The sequence below is a fragment of the Ovis canadensis genome, chromosome 19, assembly GCF_042477335.2.
Source record: "Ovis canadensis isolate MfBH-ARS-UI-01 breed Bighorn chromosome 19, ARS-UI_OviCan_v2, whole genome shotgun sequence".
Lineage (NCBI taxonomy): Eukaryota > Metazoa > Chordata > Mammalia > Artiodactyla > Bovidae > Ovis > Ovis canadensis.
The window spans coordinates 22,253,624-22,277,351 of NC_091263.1; the positions used below are offsets into that span (position 1 = coordinate 22,253,624).

At 42.5% G+C, this 23,728-nt stretch overlaps 1 protein-coding gene across 7 annotated transcripts in view; it reads right to left on the reverse strand.

Moving 5' to 3' along the window:
* UBP1 (upstream binding protein 1) overlaps positions 1-23,728 on the reverse strand; it is a 65,312-nt gene that overhangs the window by 20,329 nt on the left and 21,255 nt on the right. For all 7 annotated transcript variants that reach the window (XM_069562068.1, XM_069562071.1, XM_069562066.1 and 4 more), the window contains 2 exons: positions 4,491-4,567; positions 24-129 (listed from right to left, as the gene is read on the reverse strand). In XM_069562068.1, the coding sequence (XP_069418169.1) occupies positions 24-129; positions 4,491-4,567 (183 nt within the window). The remainder of the gene's footprint in view (positions 1-23; positions 130-4,490; positions 4,568-23,728) is intronic.

Genomic DNA, 23,728 nt, shown 5'->3' on the forward strand with positions numbered 1-23,728 from the left:
GGGCTCTTCCGCGCCACTTGTACCTAAGTCGAGGAGTCTGTCTCCGGGGCGATTCCACTTCCAACCTTCAAGTTGCTGATGCTCTGTATATTGGAGTCGTCGGTCATGGAATACAACTCTTATGATGCTCTACGGAATAAGTGGGGGAAATGGACACTTTCAAACTGTCCCAGCTAAAGAGCACAAGTGTATTCACGTCTTACACATTAACCTATAACAGAAAAGCATACAAAAGCAAACTCTAATTTACACATTTTGCAAGTGAGCTGTCTTGTTCTTGGATACCTAGGTTATAGGTACAATTAATGATATTTGGTGCAAAGAATTCTAACTCAAGAATAAAATTGTTTCTTAGGTAAAATTTTTATTTAAAAATTTGACATTGTAATTCAAAATTAAGGTCTGTGTCCATAAGAAATTAGGAAGAGTTATATTTCTATAAAGAAAACATTAGGGATGACCCTGGCTCTCCCGTGGTTTGGGCTCTGTGCTTCCAATGCAGGGCGCCTGGGTTTTATCCCTGGACAGGGAATTAAGACCCCCCCCCACCCGCAAAGTGTCAAGGGCATGGGGTGAGGGTGGGGAATTGCCACCCCCCTCAGAGAACCTACATACAAAATTAATTTAAACTGCAAGTGAGGTTATCTGAGGCAAGCAAGGGAAACAAAACAGGAAAGAACACAGGCAGACTTCATCCACACACTCAAGTTCATTCCGATGGAAGGCTTTAACTCTGCCCCACAACCTGCGGGCCATTCTCTGCTCTCCACCCATCCCTCCCTCACCTGCCACAGGTCTGGGCTGCCAACTACTGTTTTGTTTCAGGGACAGGATAACAGGTCATCAAAATGGGTTCAGATACCATATTTGCACTAATTAGTGTTTCTGACACATTTGTAAGTAATTGCTTCTCAGACTATGATGGAGTAAGATAAGCTTATTTTCAGTAGACTCCCTGCTGGATGCAACAGGAAATAACTTGTTAGCCATACACAAAAATATTACCATTAGTGCCCCTGCCTTCCCTGACACCACATGCTGTCCAAACCAAAGCTGATACGTACTTTGAAAAGAAACATTTAAAAGCGCAGCACAGAAAATGTCATGATTTTGATTCTCTCGTATTTAGTAAGAACCAGCTCAAATCCATGAATTCAGATAAAAATAGTATGAGAATATGCTAGGGTATAGCACTGTACTAAACCCCTTTCTAGGTCAGACTAAGGAGCAAAGTAAGGAACAAGAAGGGAGGGCCACACTTGGGAAATGACAGGATATAAAAAAAACACCTCTTAACTGAGACTGGAAAGGGGAAAAGTTGTTCTCTGCAAAGTGAAATCGTGTCCGCCTCTACGCGACCCCATGAACTTCAGCCTGCCAGGCCCCTCTGTCTATGGGATTTTCCAGGCAAGAATGCTGGAGTGGGTTGCCATTTCCTTCTCCACAGGATCTTTCTAACCCAGGGATGGAACCCGGGTCTCCCGCACTGCAGGCAGACTCTTTACCATCTGAGCCACCACGAAGTTCCGACTAAAAGGAGACGATGCCCTAGAGAATGAGCCGCAAAGGAGCGCTAACAGGAAGATAGAAACAGAGCAAGCGGAGACAGCGTGCTGAGCATCTCAAGCACATCACGAAGTTCCCAAGCGCCTTGGCTCAGCAACACTTGATCCCTACGACCTCCCTTCAAGAGTGAGTCAAAGATCATGGGGGCAGGAAATTCAGCTCCAGATGGCTGCAGAGTTTTCTAGGGGCTCTTCTGGCTGAAAAAGGGTGTTTTAAGAAATTCATCCTGAGGACGTTTCTGGTGGTCCAGTGTTTAAGACTCTGCGCTTCCGGCGTGGGAGGCGCAGGTGTGATTCCTCATTGTGGAGCTAAGACGCCACGTGACGCGGCCAGAAGACCAAGAAAAGGAAACTCATCCTGAAGTCTCTGGCAGTAACTAACTGTAACTCTGAATCTCAGACAAGCTCTCAGGACGTGACTGGAGTATTCACATCCACCAAAAATCAGACGTGGTTTCTCAAGTGGTTGATCAAACTAATTTAAGACCGTTTAAAAAGTAACCCCGTGACTGTCACAATGACAACAGAGTCCACCCACATCGTCCCTTAAGTAACATATTACTAGGCTGACTATTAACCAGGTGTGGTACGATCTGGCAAAGGTTTGCCAGGATGCCCAATACTTGTTTGGCAATGATGAGCTGGAACCAGGTCATGCTGAGAGAATCGACACTGATGATAAGCCTCCTGGACTCTGGAAAATGAGAGCTGTGAGTCTCCCTGACCAAACTCTATTTGTCACTAAGTCCAGCAGAGGATAACCAATCCAGTGGGGCTTGCTTACTGGGAACAATGCTGACACCTTTGTAAAAAGGTGAATCTGATCAGTGTTTACCACAGGTGAGAAAGCAAAATGAGGGAATTTTTTTACAAAGCTGGCTTGAAGCCTAACGTTATAAAAAACTAAGATCATAGTATCTGGTCCCAGTATTTCAAGGCAGATGGGGAAAAAGTGGAAACAGTGACAGATTTTATTTTCTTGGGCTCCAAAATCACTGCCAGGGGTGACTGCAGCCATGAAATTAAAAGGCGCTTGCTCCTTGGAAGGAAAACTATGACAAACCCAACAGTGTATTAGAAGGCAGAGGTATCACTTTACTGACATAGGTCCATAAAGTTAAAGCTATAATTCTTCCAGTAGTCATATATGGATGTGAGAACTGGACCATGAAGAAGGCTGAGTGTGAATTGTGGTGCTGGAGAAGACTCTTGAGAGTCCCTTGGATAGCAGGGAGATCAAACCAGTCAATCCTAAAGGAAATCAACCCTGAATATCCACTGGAAGGACTGATGCTGAAGCTGAAACTCCAATACTCTGGCCGCCTGATGTGAGCAGCTGACTCCTTAGAAAAAACCCTGATGCTGGGAAAGATTGGGGGCAGGAGGAGAAGGGGACAACAGAGGATGAGATGGTTGGATGGCATCACTGACACAATGGACATGAGTTTGAGCAAACTCCAGGAGATAGTGAAGAGAGAGTGAAGAACAGGGAAGCCAGGCATGCTGCAGCCCATGGGGTCACAAAGAGTTGGACAACAACAAATGGTAAAAAAAAATACAGTCATCTGACTCACCCTCTAGGGAAATGACCAAACTCACTGAAGCAGCACAGACATGACGGACTCCACATGTAAATGGCACATGTGAGAACAGGTAGGTCACCCCTCGCCTTCCATTCCAAGCACGCCGGGAGTCCTAGGAGTCAGGAGAGGCCTGGGCGCTTACTCCAGGTTGGCCGGACAGTGCTCCAGCAGGGAGCACCCCTCCTAGGATTGGGAGCCTTGTGCCCCTAAACGCTCAGAGGCTTTCAGGCCCGCGGCGCTGGGCAGCTGCTTTCGGGGCACGCTAGGCTTGTCAGCATCAGTGGCGCGGTGCCCTCCCCACGCTTGGCTTCTGAAAAGGGACGGGCCTCTCCAACCGAGTGCCTCTCTGCACTGAGGGCCCAGTGGGCCTCCCCGGAGGAAGACGAAGGACCGGGAGAATTCCTGCTTCTCTCTCACTAACACAGCCCCACTGAAGTTTTCCCTCTTCCCACTGAAGCTTCTTCCATAACCCTTGCCCTGAAATGCTCTAGAGTTCTGATGTTACACAGGTGGGGAGGGACAAGTACAGACTAGCAGGATCCACCATGCACGGAACTGCAGGAGCCAGGGGTGGGTCTGAAAACCCTAAAAGGACTGGGTTTGGCGGAAAAGGCAATGGCACCCCACTCCAGTACTCTTGCCTGGAAAATCCCATGGACGGAGGAGCCTGGTAGGCTGCAGTCCATGGGGTCGCTAAGAGTCGGACATGACTGAGCAACTTCACTTTCACTTTTCACCTTCATGCATTGGAGAAGGAAATGGCAACCCACTCCAGTGTTCTTGCCTGGAGAATCCCAGGGACGGCGGAGCCTGGTGGGCTGCCATCTATGGGGTCCCACAGAGTCGGACACGACTGAAATGACTTAGCAGCAGCAGCAGCATGCCTGGAATGACTCTTCAGATACCTCAGTAGGGTGAAGAAGTAAAATTTTACTTGAGAAATTTTAAGAGGTAAAATACAAGGATCTTTAGAGATATCACAGTAACGCTCACACCTCCTCCCACAGTATCTTTTCCCCAAAGGTGTCTTTTAAAGAGAAACAAAGCTTTTGTTATGTAGTAGTGGGTTTTTCACCCTTGCTCAGCTACAGCTCACTGTTCTATGGCACCGTGTTTCCAGAGGGCCTTGATATTCGCTTCACTCAGTAACTGCTATAATTCCTATTTTACAGAGAAGTAAACAAAATATAACTCAAAAAGTTAAGTTTTAATAAATCCATTACTTTAAGTGACATTAAATAATTTAATAACTCCTGCAACAAAAAACGAAACTCTTGCAGCAAAACTGCTGTTTTTTTGAGTCGTTTCAGTATCTTTTCAGAATGTAAATGGAGGTCCTTACCTTTACCAGTTTTCCAGTGATCTCAGGCACATCTCCCATTTTCCGATTATCCAGCATTCGAATTTCGTAAGACTGACCTACATGTAAAAACTGTGTATCAAAAACAAGCCATATAAAGAATCTAACCCTGTGTATTCAGCTCTCTCTCAAACACACAATGACCCAGTGTTAACGTCTTAGAGAAGCAAGCGTGGGTTGGTCTCTCTCTTTCCTGCACGTCACACGCTCTCCCTCTTCCAGTCACAGAAGACTGACGAGCTCTTGGTCACCTCACTCTCCTCTCACTCTGCAGCTTCATCACACACACACAGTATCTGAACCAACGTTCTTAACAGCGTGACTGAGATGTATCTTACAGGCCATAAAATTCACCCTTTTGAAGTGTGCAGTTGCTTTTTAGTCTGTGCAGACTTGAGCAGCCGTCACTGCTGTTCGCTTTAGAGCACCTTCGTCATCAGAAAGAAACATGCCTGTGAGCAGCTCCCCTCTCAGCCTCCCACCCTGGCCCCCTGCCGTCACTCACCAATCTGCCTTCTGCCTCTTGGGATTCACGTGCTTTGGACCCCCGATTTAAATGGACTCACACACGTGGCCTTCTGTGACTGACTTTCACTTGCGTGTCAGTCTTCCCTACTTACGGCCAAATTATTCAGCTGAACACACACACCGCATCTCGTTTATCCACTCAACAGCTGACAGGCATCTGGGTGGTTTCCACTTTTTGGCTGTTATAAATAATCATACTGGTGACATTTGTGGACAGGTTTTTGTGTGAGCTAGAGTCAAATTTTAACCCTGGAGCCTTCTTCCTTGTGTCAGGTAAATCCAACTCACATTTTGTCACTGCCCAATTTTGGTCCATAAAAAAACACAAGCAGATTCTCACATACCAATCTATTTAATTAGGAAAATAAGCTGCTGCCAAAAGTCAAGTAATATGCTCCAGATTTACTAAAAAAGATTTCTGGATCAACTATCATTAAATAATAAAAGTGAAAGCATAATTTGATATGCAGGAAATTAGGAGTAATTAAAGAGGGCTTCTAGTCCATATGAAGTTAAGGCTCTCTATGATGAAACTACCAATATCTTACCCACACTACACTGGGCTTACAAAAAACCATACAAAGGGTGTAAGATCATACGGTCAAAATATAAGTTACCAAAATACAACCAAACCACTCTAGGGCTGGTAAAGGAAAATAACTGCCATATATACCACTAAAGAACAGTCCTTACATTAATTCAACACACTGAGAGAGATTAAACGAAAAAAACACCTGTATTGCAAGAGAGAGATTTTTTTCCCTTTACAGTTAAATCTGCAGCACATTTAACAATGGATCTGAACTGATCTTTTAAAAAGGCAGATGAATATCCAGGAGTGGCGGGGAGCTGCCTCCACTGCTACATGTGCCCCAGGGATGCGGCTGGGCCACTGCCGAGGACCCCACGACCAGACCGCAGTTTCGGCATCTACACACCCTCTATCAAGGGACGGATAACCAGCACACACTGAGTAGAGAGATGACAGGCATCTGGATTAAAAACAGCCCCTGTACTAAATAAACCCACACAAACAACACAGGGACATCCCCACATATAAACAGTCCTCCAAAACCACAGTAGATAATTGTTTTTCCTAAACTCACAGAGTAAGAAAATATAAGTAATATGGAGAAGCAGAGGAACCAGTCCTAGTTAAAAGACAAAGAGAATTTCCCTGAAAGAATAAACGATGAAGCAGACCTCTTTGCTCTAATAGACACTGAGTTCAAAAAGGAGGTAATGAAAATATTGAAGGAATTATGAAAGGCTATCGACAGAAGTGCAGATTATTGTAAAAAGGAACTAGAAAGTATATAAAGAGGGGCCAGGAAAAATTAGAAAATTCATTGCCTGAGACAAAAGCTGAGCTAAAGGCAGTGAATAGCAGAATGGATGATGCAGAAGAAAGAATAAGTGGTCTGGAAGGTAGAATAATGTGAATTATCCAATCAGAACAGCAACTAGAAAGCCAAGTTAAAAAAAAAAAAAAAGCAATATAAGAGACCGACCTATGAGATAATCTAAAGCATAACAGGGATTCCAGAAAGGAGAGAAAGAGAAAAAGGGACTGAAAATGTAACTGAAGAAATTATGGCTGAAAACTTCCCAAACCTAAAGAAGGAAACAGATATCCAGATACAGGAAGCATGGAGGGCCCCAAACAAGATGAACCCAAAGAGACCTACACCATGACATATTATAGTAAAAATGGCAAAAATTAAAAGGGAACTCCAAAGGCAGCAAGAGAAAAACAGAGCTCATCACAAGGGAACTCCCATAAGACTACAAGCTGATTTCTATACAGAAATGGTGCAGGCCACAAGGGGTACATTCAAAGTCCTGAAAGGGAAAAATCTGCAACTTAGGACACGCTCTACCCAAGAAGATCATCATTCAGAATAGAAGGAGAGATGAAGAATTCCTCAGACAAGTAAAAACCGAAAGAATACAGCAATACTTAGCCTATTTTAAAGAAAATATTGAAAATTCTTTCCTACATGGTAGTAAAGAAGAATCTACAGGAAAGAGAAAAACCCACAATTGGAAAATAAACCACTTAAATAAGCTAGCACACACATTTTTAAAAAATCAAAAAAATTCCTGTGAAAGAGACGATAACCATAATAAACAGCGAAACGATAAACATGAAGATACAAAGTGAAAGTGTTAGTCACTCAGTCGTGTCTGAGTCTTTATGACCCCATGGGCTGTAGCCCACCAGGCTCCTCTGTCCATGGAATTCTCCAGGCAAGAACACTGGAGTGGGTTGCCATCTCCCTCTCCAGGGGATGTCCCTGACCCAGGGATTGAACCCGGGTCTCCTGCATTGCAGGCAGATTCTTTACCAACTGAGCCACTGGGGAAGTGGTGAAGATATAAAAAAAAGACATCAAAATCATAAAATAGGGGTGGGGAGGGAGTAAGAGAATGTTCTTTTCCCCCTATAATATCTTTTGAGCCCATATGACTAACAGTCTAGGGGAAGGAGATAAAGGAAGGGGTAGATATTCTTGAAAAACAGAGTAAGCACAAATCAAAAACAAAACAGGTTCATAACAAAACAAAAAGAAGAGAACATAAGTGTAATACAAGAGAAAATCATGAAACCACAAAAGGAAAAACAGAAAAAGGAAAAATAAAAAATATAAAATCAATGGGAAAATAGGTTAAAGTAGCAATAAATACTGGAGTATTCTCCAGGAGATCTTCCCAACCCAGGGATCGGGGTCTCTCGCATTGCAGGCAGACGCTTTACCATCTGAGCCACCAGGGAAGCTCATAGTTATCAATAATTACCTTAAACGTCAGCGGATTAAAAGATGCAGAGCTGCAGACTGGATTTAAAAAAAGAAAACAGAGGCTCAACTACGCTGGCTGTAAGAGACCCACTTTAGGGCAAAGGACACACATAGACTGACGATGAGAGGATGGAAAAAGATACTTCATGCAAACAGAAAAGACAAGAAAGGGGGGCTGCAATACCCTTAACAGAGAAAACAGACTAAGGACACTAGATAGTGATACAAGAACCACAACAGAAGATTTTACACTTGTCAACATATACGCACCTGATAAAGGAGACCCAGATACAGAAAGACTAACAGACATAAAGGAGTTCTTAGAAAGAAGTTCATAGCGATACAGGCCTTCCTCAAGGGGGAAAAAAAAACACCAACTCAACCTAACTTACAACTTAGAAGAATTAGAAAAAGGAGGACAAATGAACCCTAAGTCATCAGAACGAAGTAAGTAACACTTACCATAGAGGAGACAGAGACTAACACACAAGCTCCCCACGGGAACGCCCCTGGGGGCCCCGGGGCAAGGCTTCACACTCCCAGTGCAGCAGGTTCCCTCGGTCAGGAACCAGATCCCAGACGCCGCAACTAAAGATCCAGCAAACTATAACTGACGATCCAGTGGCCTCCAACCTAAGATCCTAAGGCCGCAACAAAGACTGCCCGCACGCCACAGAACTGCGGAAGACTTGGCACGGCATCCCCCCGCCGAACCTTCTACAAACCACAGTCCAGGACCAGATGCCTTCACAGGCAAATTCTACTTGACATACAAAGAAGAATCTATACGAACCCTTCTCAAACTCTTTCCAAAGACTGAAGAGGAGGGAACACTCTCACAGACATTCTATGAAGCCACCCCCAACCTGAGACCAAAACCAGACAAAGATACCAAGAAAAAAGAACACTGCAGGCCAGTATCTGGGATGAACACAGATGTAAAAATTCTCAACAAAGTATTAGCAAATCAAATCTAACAACACATAAAACAGACCATATGCCACAGCCAAGTGGGATTCATCCCAAGCTCACAAGGATAGTTCTATATACGCAAATCAATCAATGTAATTAATGTACCACATTAAAAAAATAAAAGTCAAAACCCACATGGCCATCTCAATAGATGCAAAAAAGCCATCTGACAAAATTCAGCACCCACTAAATGTATACCGAAGTGGGTATACACAGAACATATCTCAACATAATAAAAGCCATTTATTATAAACCCACAGCGAATATAATAAATCAACAGTGAAAAGCAGAAAACATTCCTGCTAAAAACTGAAACAAGACAAGGATGCCTGCTCTCACCACTTCTATTCAACTCAGAATTGGAATTCCCTGACACAGCAATCAGAAAAGAAAAAGAAATAGAAGGTAACCAAACTGGATGGGAAGAGGTAACATTGTCACTATACGCAGTTGACATGATACTGAAAATCCTAAGGATTCCACACAAAAACTACTAGATCTGATAAGTGATATCCTGCCTTCAAAGTAGCAGAATACAAGATTAACTTTCAGAAATTGGTTGCACTTCTTTACACTAACAATGAAATATCAAAAAAAAAAAAAAAAAGAGAGAGAGAGAGAGAGAGAATGTTTAAAAAAAAAACAAACCCTTTAAAATCACAACAAAATACCTAGGAATAAATTTGACTTTCAAGGAGATGAAAGACTTATGTGCTGAGAACTATAAAACATTAATACAGGAAATTAAAGAGGATTGAAAGAAATGGAAGTTACCCATGTTCTTGATTGGAAGAATTAATACTGTTAACATTGCCATACTACCCAAAGCAGTCTACAGGTTTAATGCAATTCTTATCAAATCACCCATGACATTTTCTACAGAACCAGAAACAAATAATCCAAAAATGTATACGAAACTATGAAGACCCAGAATTACCAAAGCAATCCTGAAGGACAAAAAAGACAAAACAAAACAGGAGGCACAACTCTTCCAGACATCAGACAATAAACAGCACAGTACAGTACAGTACCTGCCACAATAAACAGCGAGCCCAGAAACACACACCTGCAGTCAGTCACCAACACAGGAGGCGGATTATAACAAGCGGAAAAGCCTCTTCAGCGAGTGGTGCTGGGAAAGTGGACAGTTACACGAGAATCAATGAAGTCAGAACTCATACTGTACCACCATGCACAAAAATAAACTCAAAATGGCTTAAAGACGTAAGCTTAAGACATGACACCTGAAGACTCCTAGATGAGAACACTGACAAGACATTCTCTGACATAGATCATACCAAATATACTCTTAGTCTCCCAAGGCAGATGAGAACACAGACAAGACATTCTCTGACATCAATTCAGTTCAGTCGCTCAGTCGTGTCCGACTCTTTGCGACCCCATGAATCACAGCACGGCAGGCCTCCCTGTCCATCACCAACTCCCGGAGTTCACTCAGACTCATGTCCATTGAGTTGGTGATGCCATTCAGCCATCTCATCCTCTGTCGTCCCCTTCTCCTCCTGCGCCCAATCCCTCCCAGCATCATGGTCTTTTCCAATGAGTCAACTCTTTGCATCAGGTGGCCAAAGTACTGGAGTTTCAGCTTCAGCATCAGTCCTTCCAATGAACATCCAGGACTGGTCTCCTTTAAGATGAACTGGTTGGATCTCCTTGCAATCCAAGGAACTCTCAAGAGTCTTCTCCAACACCACAGTTCAAAAGCATCAATTCTTCGGCATTCAGCTTTCTTCACTGTTCAACTCTCATATCCATACACGACCAATGGAAAAACCATAGCCTTGACTAGACGGACCTTTGTTGGCAAAGTAATGTCTCTGCTTTTTAACATGCTGTCTGCTGCTGCTAAGTCACTTCAGTCGTGTCCGACTCTGTGCAACCCCACAGACGGCAGCCCACCAGGCTCCCCCGTCCCTGGGATTTTCCAGGCAAGAACACCAGAGTCGGTTGCCATTTCCTTCTCCCATGCATGAAAGTGAAAAGTGAAAGTGAAGTCACTCAGTCGTGTCCGACTCTTGGCAACCCCATGGACTGCAGCCTACCAGGCTCCTCCGTCCATGGGATTTTCCAGGCAAGAGTACTGGAGTGGGGTGCCATTGTCTAGGGTGGTCATAACTTTCCTTCCAAGGAGTAAGCGTCTTCTCTGACATAGATCATACCAAATATATTCTTAGTCTCCAAGGCAATAGAAAAAAAACACAAATGAGATCTAACCAAAGCTTTTGCAAAGCAAAAGAAAGAAAGAAAAGAAAGTTTAGTTGCTCAGTCATGTCCGACTGACTCTTTGTGACCTTATGGGGGCTCCTCCGTCCGTGGGATTCTCCAGGCAAGAGTACTGGAGTGGGTTGCCATTTCCTTCTCCAGAGGCTCTTCTCAGCCCAGGGATCAAACCCGGGTCTCCAACATTGTAGACAGACGCTTTACTGTCTGAGCCACCAGGGAAGTCGTTTGCACAGCAAAGGAAACCATTTAAAAAAAAAAAAAAGACCACCTACAGAATGGGAGAAAATACCTGCAAACATAAATGGGCTTAATTTCCAAAATATACAAACAGTTCATAAAACTGAACAATAAAAAAAAAAAAACCCAGTTGAAAAAATCGGCAGGAAACCTAAAGAGATTTCTCCAAAGAAGAAATACAGGTGGGCAATAGGAGATGAAAGGATGCTGAATGTCACTAATTATTAGAGAAATGCAGATGTGAAGTACAATGAGGCACTGCCTCACACAGGTCAGAATGGCCATCATCAAAAAGTCTACAAGTAACACATGCTAGAGAGGGAGCGAAGAAAAGGGAACCCTTCCTACTGGTGGGAATCTAAGTTGGTGCAGCTACTATGGAAAACAGTATAGAGTTTCCTCAGAAAACCAGAGTTACCATATGATCCAGCAATCTCACGCCTGCACATATATCCAGACAAAACTATAATTCAAAAAGATAACTCCATCCCTATGTTCATAGGAGCACTATTCATAATAATGAAGACATGAAAATAACCTAAATGTCCTCTGACAGATGAACGGATAAAGAAAACGTGGTATATATACAACGGAATACTAGTAAGTGGCTTAAAAAAAAAAAGCCACATAATGCCACTGGCAGCAACATGGATACAAACAGAGGCTACCGTACTAAGTGAAGCAGCAGAAGCAGAAGAACAGGTCCCATATGCCGTCACTTCTGTGTGAAATCTAAACACAGCAGAAGCTAGCCATGAAACAGAAGCAGAGTCGCGGCCGCAGAGAACGGGCTGGTGGTGCCAAGGGGGAGGAGGCTGGGAGAGGGACGTCTGGAAGTTCGGGATCAGAGACGGGAACTAGTGTTTGCTGCGCTGTTGTTTAGACACTATGTCGTGTCTTTGCGACCTCGTGGACCGTAGCCCGCCAGGCTCCTCTGTCCAAGGAATCTCCCAGGCAAGAAAACCAGAGTGGGTTGCCATTTCCTTCTCCAGGGGATGTTCTGGACCTACGGACAGAACCTGTATCTCCTGCTTGGCAGGCAGATTCTTTACCACTGAGCTACATGGGAAGCCCAAACTAGTATACATAGAATGGATAAGCAACAAGGTCTTACTGTATATTTCAGGGAACTATATTCAATCTGTCTTGTCATAAATCATAATGGAAAAGAATGAAAAAGAATGTATATCTGTATCATTCTGCTATACACCAGAAATTAACACAACACTAAGTCAACTATACTTCAATTTAAAATTTTTTTAATTTTTAAAAAATGAATGAATCTTTGATACATCATTACGTATCTGAAATTATACTCAACCTCAGGAAGTTAGAACACAAAAATTAACAAAATGTTTGTGCTGATTATCAGATCAACAAAAAAAAATTCAATTAATTAAAAAAAAAGACAAGTGGGTAAAAATGGGGGAGAAATAAGCACATAAGATATGGAGAACAAGTTAAATGCTGCATCTTTTGACTCAGTTCTGGTTAGTAAGAGGAGGAATATTTGCACCTCACATCACACATAGAGGACTAGCTCTTACACAAGAAGAAAAGAACTCCTAAAAAATTGTTAACAAATGCCCAACGTTCCTAGCAGAAAGTGAGTAAATCATATGAACATCTGGTTCACACTAGAGAAGGAAAAGCCAACAGTTCTTAAACATATTAAAAGATATCATTCCCCTGGGAATTCCCTGGCAGTCCAGTGGTTACAACTTGGCAAGTTCATTGCTGGGGCCCTGGGTTAGATTCCTGGTCAGAGAACTAAGATTCACAAGAAGCATGGCATGCGCAAAAAAAAAAATAAAAAAAAAACATTTGACCTCCACCAGGCACATCTAAGTTAAAGTCACAATAAAATGGCTTTTCACCTAGCGGGTGAGCATGAATTCCTCAGTTTGAGATCTCTCAGCTAAAGGGAAACAGCCACTCTTATCTATAGACAGTGGGGGCGGAAATGATTTCAGAAGCAGTGGTCACTTGCTGGAGGTTCTGAAGGTAGAGCCTGCACGTTTTCTGGTGTGAGACAGGGAGCAGCCGAGAGCTCCTTCGGGTTTTTGGCAAGGGAATTCCCTGACACACGGAAGAGCGCAAGGAGCAGATCTGCGGGAGAAAACCAAGACATGGGGCCGTGCACATGTGAGTCTGTGAGACCTGCTGGGCACTCAAGTAGATGGTCGAGCTGACTTACAAATCGGACAACAAGCCAAAGAGGAGCAGCCTGCGAGACGGGAGGTGAACCTTTCTCACCAGGACTGCCTCGCAGTCTGCAAAATCTCAGAATTCTCAGGGCTGAAAAAGGTAAGAAGCTCAATGTTCCTATCTTCGTTTGTATTACTTTCCTCCTCAACCTTAGGACACTTCTGTGCTCAGTAGCAAGTTCCACCTGTTTCCGCAAACAGAGATCAGAATTTGCTGCTCCTGTATTAAAGCACTATAGAATTTTGTTCTTCAAGTCAAAAGCAGGTTTTTTTTTTAAAAAACTAACACTTAACATGCTTCAAATGATTTCCCTTTTGGAAACTACAGACAGTATGTCCTTGCTTTCCTCCTTCAGTTTCATCCTGAGTCTCTCACTATTTAGAAATCCTTCCCAACAATTTCATTCAATGGGAATATCCACCGAGAGTAATAGCCAATGATACCACAACTTTATTGGCTCAATTTCTTCTTCTATTTGATCTCTTCCCATAATTATCTTAATAACACGACTTCTAGGTTAGTTTCGCTGATCTACATTAGTCTAGGTTCTAAAAGAAACATAAAAAGGTCCCCACTACCAATGAAGGATAAAGTTAGACAAACTAAAATATGCCATGAGTTACGAGTCTTATTTTTAGCTTTATCTTCTGAATTTACCTTTAATGAGATTTCTTTACTCCTTTCTTGGCTTAGAGAAGCAAGAGCACTGACAGAATTAAAAAATGTTACTGATACAAGTTCATATCCCCACCCACCTCTGAATATAGAGTCTAAGATGGACATGTGCTCCAGGGCAACATGGAGCCCGAGATGAGACAGGCCCCCCTGGACTAAGTTCAGAGCATTTACTTCTAAGGCCCTAATTCAGAAGGTTATAACAAGAACAAAAGCTAACCTTAAGAAAATCTACTACAGTGTGAAATGAAATATTACTGGGGAGAAGTGGAGAAAAAGCTACAGAAAGAATGAAGAGGATGAGCCAAACTGGAAACAACATCCAATTATGGTTGTATGTGGTGCTCAGATGTTGTGAAGACTATATTGCATCGGTTCAGTCACGTCCGACTCTTTGTGACCCCATGCAGCACGCCAGGCCTCCCTGTCCATCACCAACTCCTGGAGTTCACCCAAAGCCATGGGTAGACTCTTCAAATGGAGAGCTCCCCACTCGAGGCTCTACAGTGGGACTACAGGTGCTTACCTCATAATGTCAGAGGTTTAAGTCTTCTGTTACCTAAGAGCTGAGAAAGACAGCTACCCAGGCATAACCAGGAAAACATCAACACAGTTTAAAATCTCTACTTTTATTGTTCAATAAAAACTGACACTCTAGAGCATCAGTTGGAAAACTTGTTTCAATTTCTACCCAACTGGTGAAATTAAGACTGCACAGAATTTACTTTCTCTATGGTGTTACACAATGACCCATATTTTTCAGCAGTAGCTGCTCAGGACCCAGACGGGGGACTGCTAGTAGGAATGACCAAGCTATGGCTAAAGAATGGCTGTGCCTATGTGTCAAGCCTCCTCTGAGGAAACCCCTTTATAAGAAGTGGTAGTGAGAGGATGTTCAGATATTTAAAGCAATAAGAATATTTGAAGCAATAAGAAGGTGAAGCACTTTCTCGGTAGTCCAGTGGCTAAGACTCTGCACTCCCAACTAAGGGGGCCCAGGTTCAATCCCTGGTCAGGGAACTAGATCCCACATGCTGCAGCTCAGAGTTCACATGCCCCGACTAAAGAAACCGCATGCTGCAACCAAGACTGAAGATTCTGTGTGCCACAGCTAAGACCCAGAGCAGCCAAATAAGGCGATATTTTTTCAAAAAGTGAAACACAGTCCCTAGAGCAGCAGCATCAACATCACTTGGAAACTTGTCACAAACGTAAATTCTCTGGCCCTCCTCCAGACCTACTGACTCAAACTTTATCAATCATGTTTTGATAAGCCCTCTGGGGGATCCCAATGCATGCTAACACTGGAGAACCACGGCTTTGTGAAAAGCTACACATATCCATTCAGTCCATATTCTTTCCACCACAAAGTATTCGGGACCTTCTTCTGGGAATAACTTGTCTACGTCAAAATGAAGAACTAAGTGAATATAAAGCTGTTTCAATTACAAAGTTTTCACCAGTAACCAAAATTCACTTAATAGTCATTCCCTCATGTAACAGGATTGAACATCTTTTTAACAGTCTAGGATAGCTCTGGCTCCAGGACACAAGCAAGCATGCTTCACAAACCCACTTATCTTCATCTACATTCATCACACTTTTGTGTGCAGTCCCTACATTTGAATATACATATTATGTGCATTCACATACACACATACGCATACATGCAAAGGCTCAGGGTTCATCAGATGTCCACTTGAAGACTCAGGTTTGACTGGGCCTTCAGGGATAAGCTAGGAGGCAGGACTGCAGGTTGCAGAGTGTATTTGTCTAAAATCTGAGGAGAAAACGCCAGCCACAGCATGAAAGCAGCTGTGACACACAGCAGTGGCCCGCCCTGCGCCACTCCGGAGCTTACCTGCCTAGCACACTTTTGCCTAAGACACACTTTGCTGGTGTCTTAGCTCCCTTCTGCTGCTGTACCAAATTACCACAAACTCAGTGGCTTGAAAATTATACAAATTTATTACAGTTCTAGAGTTGAGAAGTCCAAAATGGGTCTAGTGGGCTACAGAGAGGCTGTCGGCGGGCCACATTCCTGCTGGAGGCCGTGGGGGAAAGCTACTCCCCTGTCCCCACGACCTGAAGCAGTCTCCATCCGTTGGTCTGTGGCAATCTTCTTCCCTCCATCTTATCTCCCTCTGACACCTGACTCCCTTGCCTCTTTCTTTCAATTCTAAGGACCCTTGTGATTTCACTGGGCCACTGGATAATCCATAATAATCTCTCTTTTAATAGTTTCAATTAAATCATACCTGCAAAATACCGTTTGTTATAAGGTGCTTTCCAGGTGACACAGTAAAGAATGTCCCTGCCAATGCAAGAATCAAGAGATGTGGGTTTGATCCTTAGGTGGGAAGATATCCTGGAAAAGGAAATGACAACCCATTCTAGTATTCTCACCTGGGAAATCTCATGGACAGAGGAGCCTGGCAGGCTACAGTCCATGGGGTTGCAGAGTCAGAACCAACTGAGCATCTGAGCACAGCACAGCAATCATACTTGCTAACAAACCTGGCAAAATTTCTTAACTGGTAGGCAGCTATCTAGTACCAGGGCTGCATTCTAACGGTTGGTAAAAACTGCTCATCTTATCTGCCACATGAAACTCCAACATGTCAGCCAAGATTATTAAGCTTAGTCTTCCAATACAATCAGAAACCATTAAAGCTACTTAGTTATAAATAATAGTAAAAACAGCAAAGGCTAGCATTGTGCTTCCTATGTAACTCAATTTAATTCTCACCTATCTTAGGTGGAGGTTATTATACTAAAGAATTTGCTGAAATGAGCAAGCAGTCGAATGGGATCTAAGCACAGGCCCAGGCCCTAGAGACGGCTGAGGACAACCGCTCACTCTACCACACACAGAAAAATACTTAAATCGTCGGTCACTGTAACCAACAGAAACGTTTAAAGGAACAAAAGGGTATCTGAATAATGTATGTAAGGACATCCCCAGGGAGCCGAGGTGCATATACCCTGGGCATTTATTGAAAAGTGGGGATGCCAGCTTCTACCATCTACTTTAGGAATGGAAGTTCTCTCTTCCACTGTATCTTTTAGTGACAAGACCATGAGATTCATCACAACTATGCTTAAGTATAATTCAGTCACCACAGGAACCAATAAGTTTATTGCAATAAATAAAATATTAACAATACAATTTTTTTATATACAAAGAGTGTCATAAAACAAGATTACAATCTTCACAGGTGTCTATAAAGGGTTCTAATTCAATCGCTACCTGGGCTGAGCAAGCAGAACTAGAGAGCTGTGAAAAGAGCTTCATTGTATACCCTCCCTTTTGAACTCTGAACCATGTATATAAATCATCTAGTTAGACTGTTAAAATTTTAAACGGTGACAATTAACTCAAAATTTAGAAAACACTGGAACTATTCTAGTAAAGAGACTTGGTGGTTAAGAAAATTGGATTTGGAATCAAACCTCTGGGGTTGAATCTCTATAAAAACTATAGTCAATCAAATAGGATAACTGGAGAACTGTATCATTTCTGGTAAATAAGGCAACATTTCCACGGCAAGTCATTTTCCTTTGGTAGAGCTTAAGAGTTAATTTGAACATAAGAAAATTAACTTGTGAGCAAATCTGAATAAAAATCTAACTTCTAAAAACCAGAAGACCGAATAAAAAATTATGTCAACACTTAACAGTCACACCATCAATGCTGATGCATAGATGCCACTACACTAAAATGGGTCATTGAGATATATTTTACATACCAGGGTAGTCACATCCAGCTCTTTGGGACCCGATGACTGTAGCCTGCTAGGCTCCTCTGTTCACGGGATTTCTTAGGCAAGAATACTGGAATGGGTTGCCATTTCCTCCTCCAGGGGATTTTTTTCCTGACCCAGGATTCACACCCATGTCTCCTGCATTGCAGGTGGATTCTTTACCACTGAGCCACTTGGGCAGACATGCTAGCTAAAAAATAATCACAGGATTCTACTGGAACTCCTAGTTAGAAATTAATCAAGCCCGATGTTCATTTTCCACATCTACACTGGATTCTTTTTATATTTCAGGAAAGGCTTCTGTAAAAAATCAGAACTGTACATGTACAACGAATGTTTCCTTTTGAAAGGTGAGTCTGATCAGCTTATTTTACTGAGGGATCAGATCAAGATGGCGGGGAAATAGGATGTGGAGCTCACCTTCTCTCACAAACACAAAAAAACCCCATCTTCATGCAGAACAGTTCTCAGAGGACATCTACTGAATGCTTGCAGAAGACCTCGGACTTTCAAAAAGGCAAGGAAATCCTAAATAACTGGATGGCACACACAGAGAGAAAGACAAGGGGATCTAAATAAGACCTGTGCTCGTGGGAGGGAGCCATGGAAGAGGCAAGGTTTCCACATGCTGGGAAGTCTCCCTGGTGGGGAGATCATCAGACAGAGGGGGAGCTTTGGAGCCTCAGAGGAGAATGCGGCAACCAGTGTGTGCAGCGCAAGACCGAGAGAGACCTGCACAGAGGGCTGCTGCCCGGAGCAGCACTCAGCAGCCTGAGACGGTCAGCAGCTGGAGCAGACTCGGGCTGGGTGCTGGGGCGCAGGCTTCAGAGGTGGGTCCCGGAGAGAGGATGGCAGCCAGCACACACTGAGGAAAGAGACGGCAAGCATCCAAACCAAACTGCACGGCAACAACAAAAAAAAATTAAACCAACACAAGCTACACAGAGACACTGCCACATATAAATAGCCCTCCAAGGCCACAGTAGATAACCTTCTCCTAAACTCATAGAGTAAGAGAATATAAGTAAAACGAAGATGCATAGAGTCCCAAATAAGATGAACCCAAACAGACTCACACCAAGACATACAGTATTCTAAAGGCAGCAAAAGAGTTCATTACAAGGGAACCCCCAAAAAGCTATCAGCTGATTTCTCCACAGAAACATTGGAGGCTAGAAGGGAGTGGCAAAATATATTCAAAGTCTTGAAAGGGAAAAATGTGCAACCTAGAATATTCTACCCAACAAGACAATCATTTAGAATGGGAAGAAAAACAGAACTTCTCAGATAAGAACGAATGAATATAGCAATATTAAGCCTATCCTAAAAGAAATATTGAAAGACCTTCTCTAAATATAAAAGAAACAAGAAGACAAGGGAAGGAAGAAATTACAACTGGAAAGTAAACCACTTAAATTAGCCAGTGTACAGATCAAAAAGAAAAGCCTACTTATAAAAGTGAAGATAAACACATGGAACAGAAAAAGAATAAAGATGAAGGCATTACAAAAGGACCCCAGGGACTTCCCTAGTGGTCCAGTGGCTAAGACTCTATGCTCCGGGACTCACTCCCTGGTCAGGGAACTAAGTCCCACATGCCACAACTAAAGATCCCACACACCACAACCAAGACCCTGAGCAGCCAAATAATATAGATTTTTAAAATAGTAAACAAAAAAGGACTTCAAAATCGTAAAATGTGGGGAGCTCCCGGGTGGTCTAGCGGTTAGGACTCGGCACCTCCACGGCCACGGACCCGGATCCAACCCCTGGTCAGGGAGCCAGATTCCGTATGTTGCAACTAAGAGCTCATGTGCCACACGCCTCAACTAAGACCCGGGGCAGTTACATAAAATATTCTGGAGAAAAAAAAATCATAAAATACGGGGAAGGAGAGTAAGAAAATGCAGGTTCTTCTTTTTTTAAAAGCATGTGTTTGAGCCTATATGACTATCAGTGTAAAGCAAGCAGACAAGGGGTTAACATACTTGAAAAACAGGGCGACCACAAATTAAAAACAAACAATAGACTCACAGAAACCAAAAAGAAGAGAAAACAAGCACAAAAGGAAATCATTAAACCACAGAAAGAAACAACACTTCAATTGGAAAACTAGGTTTAAAACAGAAACAAATACATATGTATCAATTAGTTTAAATGCCAACAGACTGAATGTTCCAATCGAAAGAATGCCCGGCGGACTGGATGAAAAACAAAGGGCCTAGGGAATTCCCTGGAGGCCCAATGGTTAGGACACCATGCTCTCACTGCTAAGGGCCCAGGATCAGTTCCTGATCAGGAACTAACATACCACAAGCCACATGGCGCAACCAAAGAAACCCCCCAAAACTAAGAGCCTACAATGTGCTGCCTACAAGAGACCCCCTTAGGGCAAATGACACACACAGACTGCAAGCAAGGGGACGGAAAAGGATATTTCAAGCAAACGGAAGTGACAAGAAAGTGAAGAGTAGCAACACTCCTATCAGATAAAACAGACTGTAAAACAAAGGCTACCAAGAAGGACACTGCAGGGCTTCCCTGGCAGCTCAGTGGTAAAGAATCTGCCTGTCAATTCAAGAGACAAAGGCTCAGTCCCTGATCCAGGAAGATCCCACTCGCTGCGGAGCAACTGAGGCCGTGCGCCCCAGCTTCTGAGCCTGCGTGCAGCAACCACTGACGCCCGCAGGCTGCAGCGCCCGGGCTCTGAAGCCAAGTGAGGCCACCTCAGGGAGACGCCTGTGCCCCGCAACCGGAGAGAAGCCCGCGCAGCAGCGAAGACCCAGCACGGACAGAAATTAATACCATTTTAAAGGCACACTATGTAATAATGAAGGGAGCAACGTGAGAAAGCCTTTCACACTCACCAAGATATATACACCTAGTACAGGAACACTCACCTACGTAAAATACTAATGGACATAAAGGGAGGAATTTATGTAAATACAGTATTAGTAGGAAACCTTAACATCCCACTGACATTAACGAACATAACTTAGAAACAGAAAAACAAAAATAAATCAATATCAAATAAGCTGATTTTTTAAAAAACCAATTATACGCTAGAACAGTTAAGACTTGATTATTTTCAGGACATTTTTACCCCCAAAACTCAAACTACAGTTTTTTTCAAGTGCACATGGTTTACTCTCTGCAACTGACCACATACTAGGGCACAAAACAAAGCTCAACAATTTTAAGAGTATAAGCATTATTTCAAGAATCTTCTCTGACCACAACAGAATGAAGCAAGGAATCAACCACATGAGTAGAAATAAGGGAAAAAAATGATTTCATGCATACTAAACAACACGCTACTTAAAAAACAATGGGTCAACAATGAAACCAAACAGGAAATTTAGAGGAAATTGATATGACAATATAACCATACAAATGTGTGGGAGGCAGCAAGAGCAGCTCCTAGAGGGAAGTTCCTAGCAATGCAGGTCTTCCTCAAAAAAAAGAGAAAAATCTCAAACAACCTAGCTTATCACTTAAAAGAGTTAGAAGAACAAACAAAACGTAAAATCAGCAGAAGGAACCAACCAAGACCAGAGAAAATAAACAGACTGGAGAAGAATCACTGAAATGAAGAGCTGGTTCTTCGAAAGCCTAAACTATAGTGACAGCCCTCTGACAAGGCTCACCAGGGAGCAAAGAGAGGGACCCACACAAACAAATAACAAATGAAAAAGAACTCTCAACCGATGCCACAGATATACAAAAAAGCTAAGAGAATACTACACCCAATTATATATGCCAAAAAATTCAACGACCTAGAAGAAATGGACAAGGTTCTAGAAACATACAGCCCCTGAAAACTGAAGCAAGAAACATAATTTGTACAGAACCTTCACTGGAAGTGAAACAGAATTTGTAATTAAAAAAAAAAAAACTCCACAAACAGAAAGTACAGGACCAGATGGCTACCAAACATACAAAGAACTTACACTGATTCCTCTCAAACTCTTCCAAAAGACTGAAGAGGGCAACAGCCCCACAGACATTCCAGGAGCCACCATCACTCTGACAACGAAAGCAAAGATCCCACCAAAAAGGAAAATTACAGGCCAGTATCTTTGATGAATTTAGACGCAGAAATTCTCAACAAAATATTAGCAAACCAAATCCAAGAGCATGTAAAAAGGAATGCACATCATGACTAAGTTAAATTCGTTCTAGAGTCACGAGGACGGTTCAGATATAAGCAAATCAATGTGATACATCACATCACCAAAAGACAAAAGCCACATAAGAAGCACAAAAAGCATTCAACTACCATTCCCGATAGACACGCTCACAAAAGTGGGTATAGAGGGAACATATCGCAATGTTATCAAGGCACTGATGACAAACCCACCACCAACATAATAGTCAATGGCGAAAAGCTGAAAGCATTCTTGCTAAATTCAAGAACAAGGCAAGGATGCCTACTCTCACTAATTCTACTCAACATAGTATTGGAGGTACTTGCCACAGCAATCAGAAAAGAAATAAAAGCTGTCCAAGTTAGAGGGGAAAAACTAAACCTGTTACTAATTTGCAGATGACATGATACTCTATACAGAGAAGCTTAAAACCTCCACATATAAACTGTTAGAATACATGAACTCAGCAAGATAGCAGGATACCAGAGTAATATACAGAAACCTGCTTCATTTCTTTACACCAACAATGAAATATTAGAAACAGAAAGTAAAGAAAAAATCCCATTTAAAACTGCATCCAAAAATCTTAGAAACAAATGTAGCTAAGAAGGTGAAAAACCTATATGCTGAAAACTAGAAAACATTAATAAAGGACTGAAGATACTTCAAAGAAATGGAAAGATATCCCATGCTCCGCGATTAGAAAAATTAATGTTTTTAAAATGGTAATAACTACCGAAAGCAATCTTCAGATTTAATGTGACCCCTATCAAATCACCCATGACATTTTTCACAGAACTAGAATAATTAAAAAAAATGTATATGGAGCCATGAAAGACTCGAAATCGCCAAAGCAATCCTGGGAGGGGCAGGGGTGTGGGGAAGACAGGCAGCATAACTCTCTCAGACCTTCAGACAATCAAAGCTACAGTGACCAAAACAATGTGGTACTGGTACAAAAACAGACATATATATCAATGAAACAGAACAGAGAACCCAGAAACAAATCCATATATTCGGTCAATTAATCTTTGACAAAAGAGGCAAGTGTACTCTTTAGCAAGTATACTGAGCAAGTTGGACAGCTGCGTGTAAATCAGTGAAGTTAGAAAACACCCTCACAACCTGGAGAAATTATCTCAAACTGGCTTAAAGACTTAAACATGAGACATGACACCATAAGACTAGAAGAGAACATAGGCAAAACATTCTTTGACATAAATCATACCAATGTTTTCTTAGGTCTCCCAAGGCAATAAAAATAACAAAAAAACAAATGGGACCTAATCACACGTACAAGTTTTAGCACAGCAATGGAAACTACAAAAAAAAGACAAGACAATCTACAAAATGGGAGAAAATAGCTGCAAATAATGCAACCAACAGGGGTCAAATCTCCAAAATATACAAACAGCTCATACAACTCAACAACAACTAAGACAACCCAATCGAAAAATGGGCAAAAGACCGTAAAAGACATTTCCCCAAAGAAGACATACAGATGGCCAACAGGTATATGAAAAGATGCTCAACATAGCTAATTATTACAGAAATACAACTCAAAACTATGAGGTACCACTTCAACCAGTCAGAATGGCTTCAAAAAGTCTACAAAAACCAAACGCTAGAGAGCGTGTGGAGCA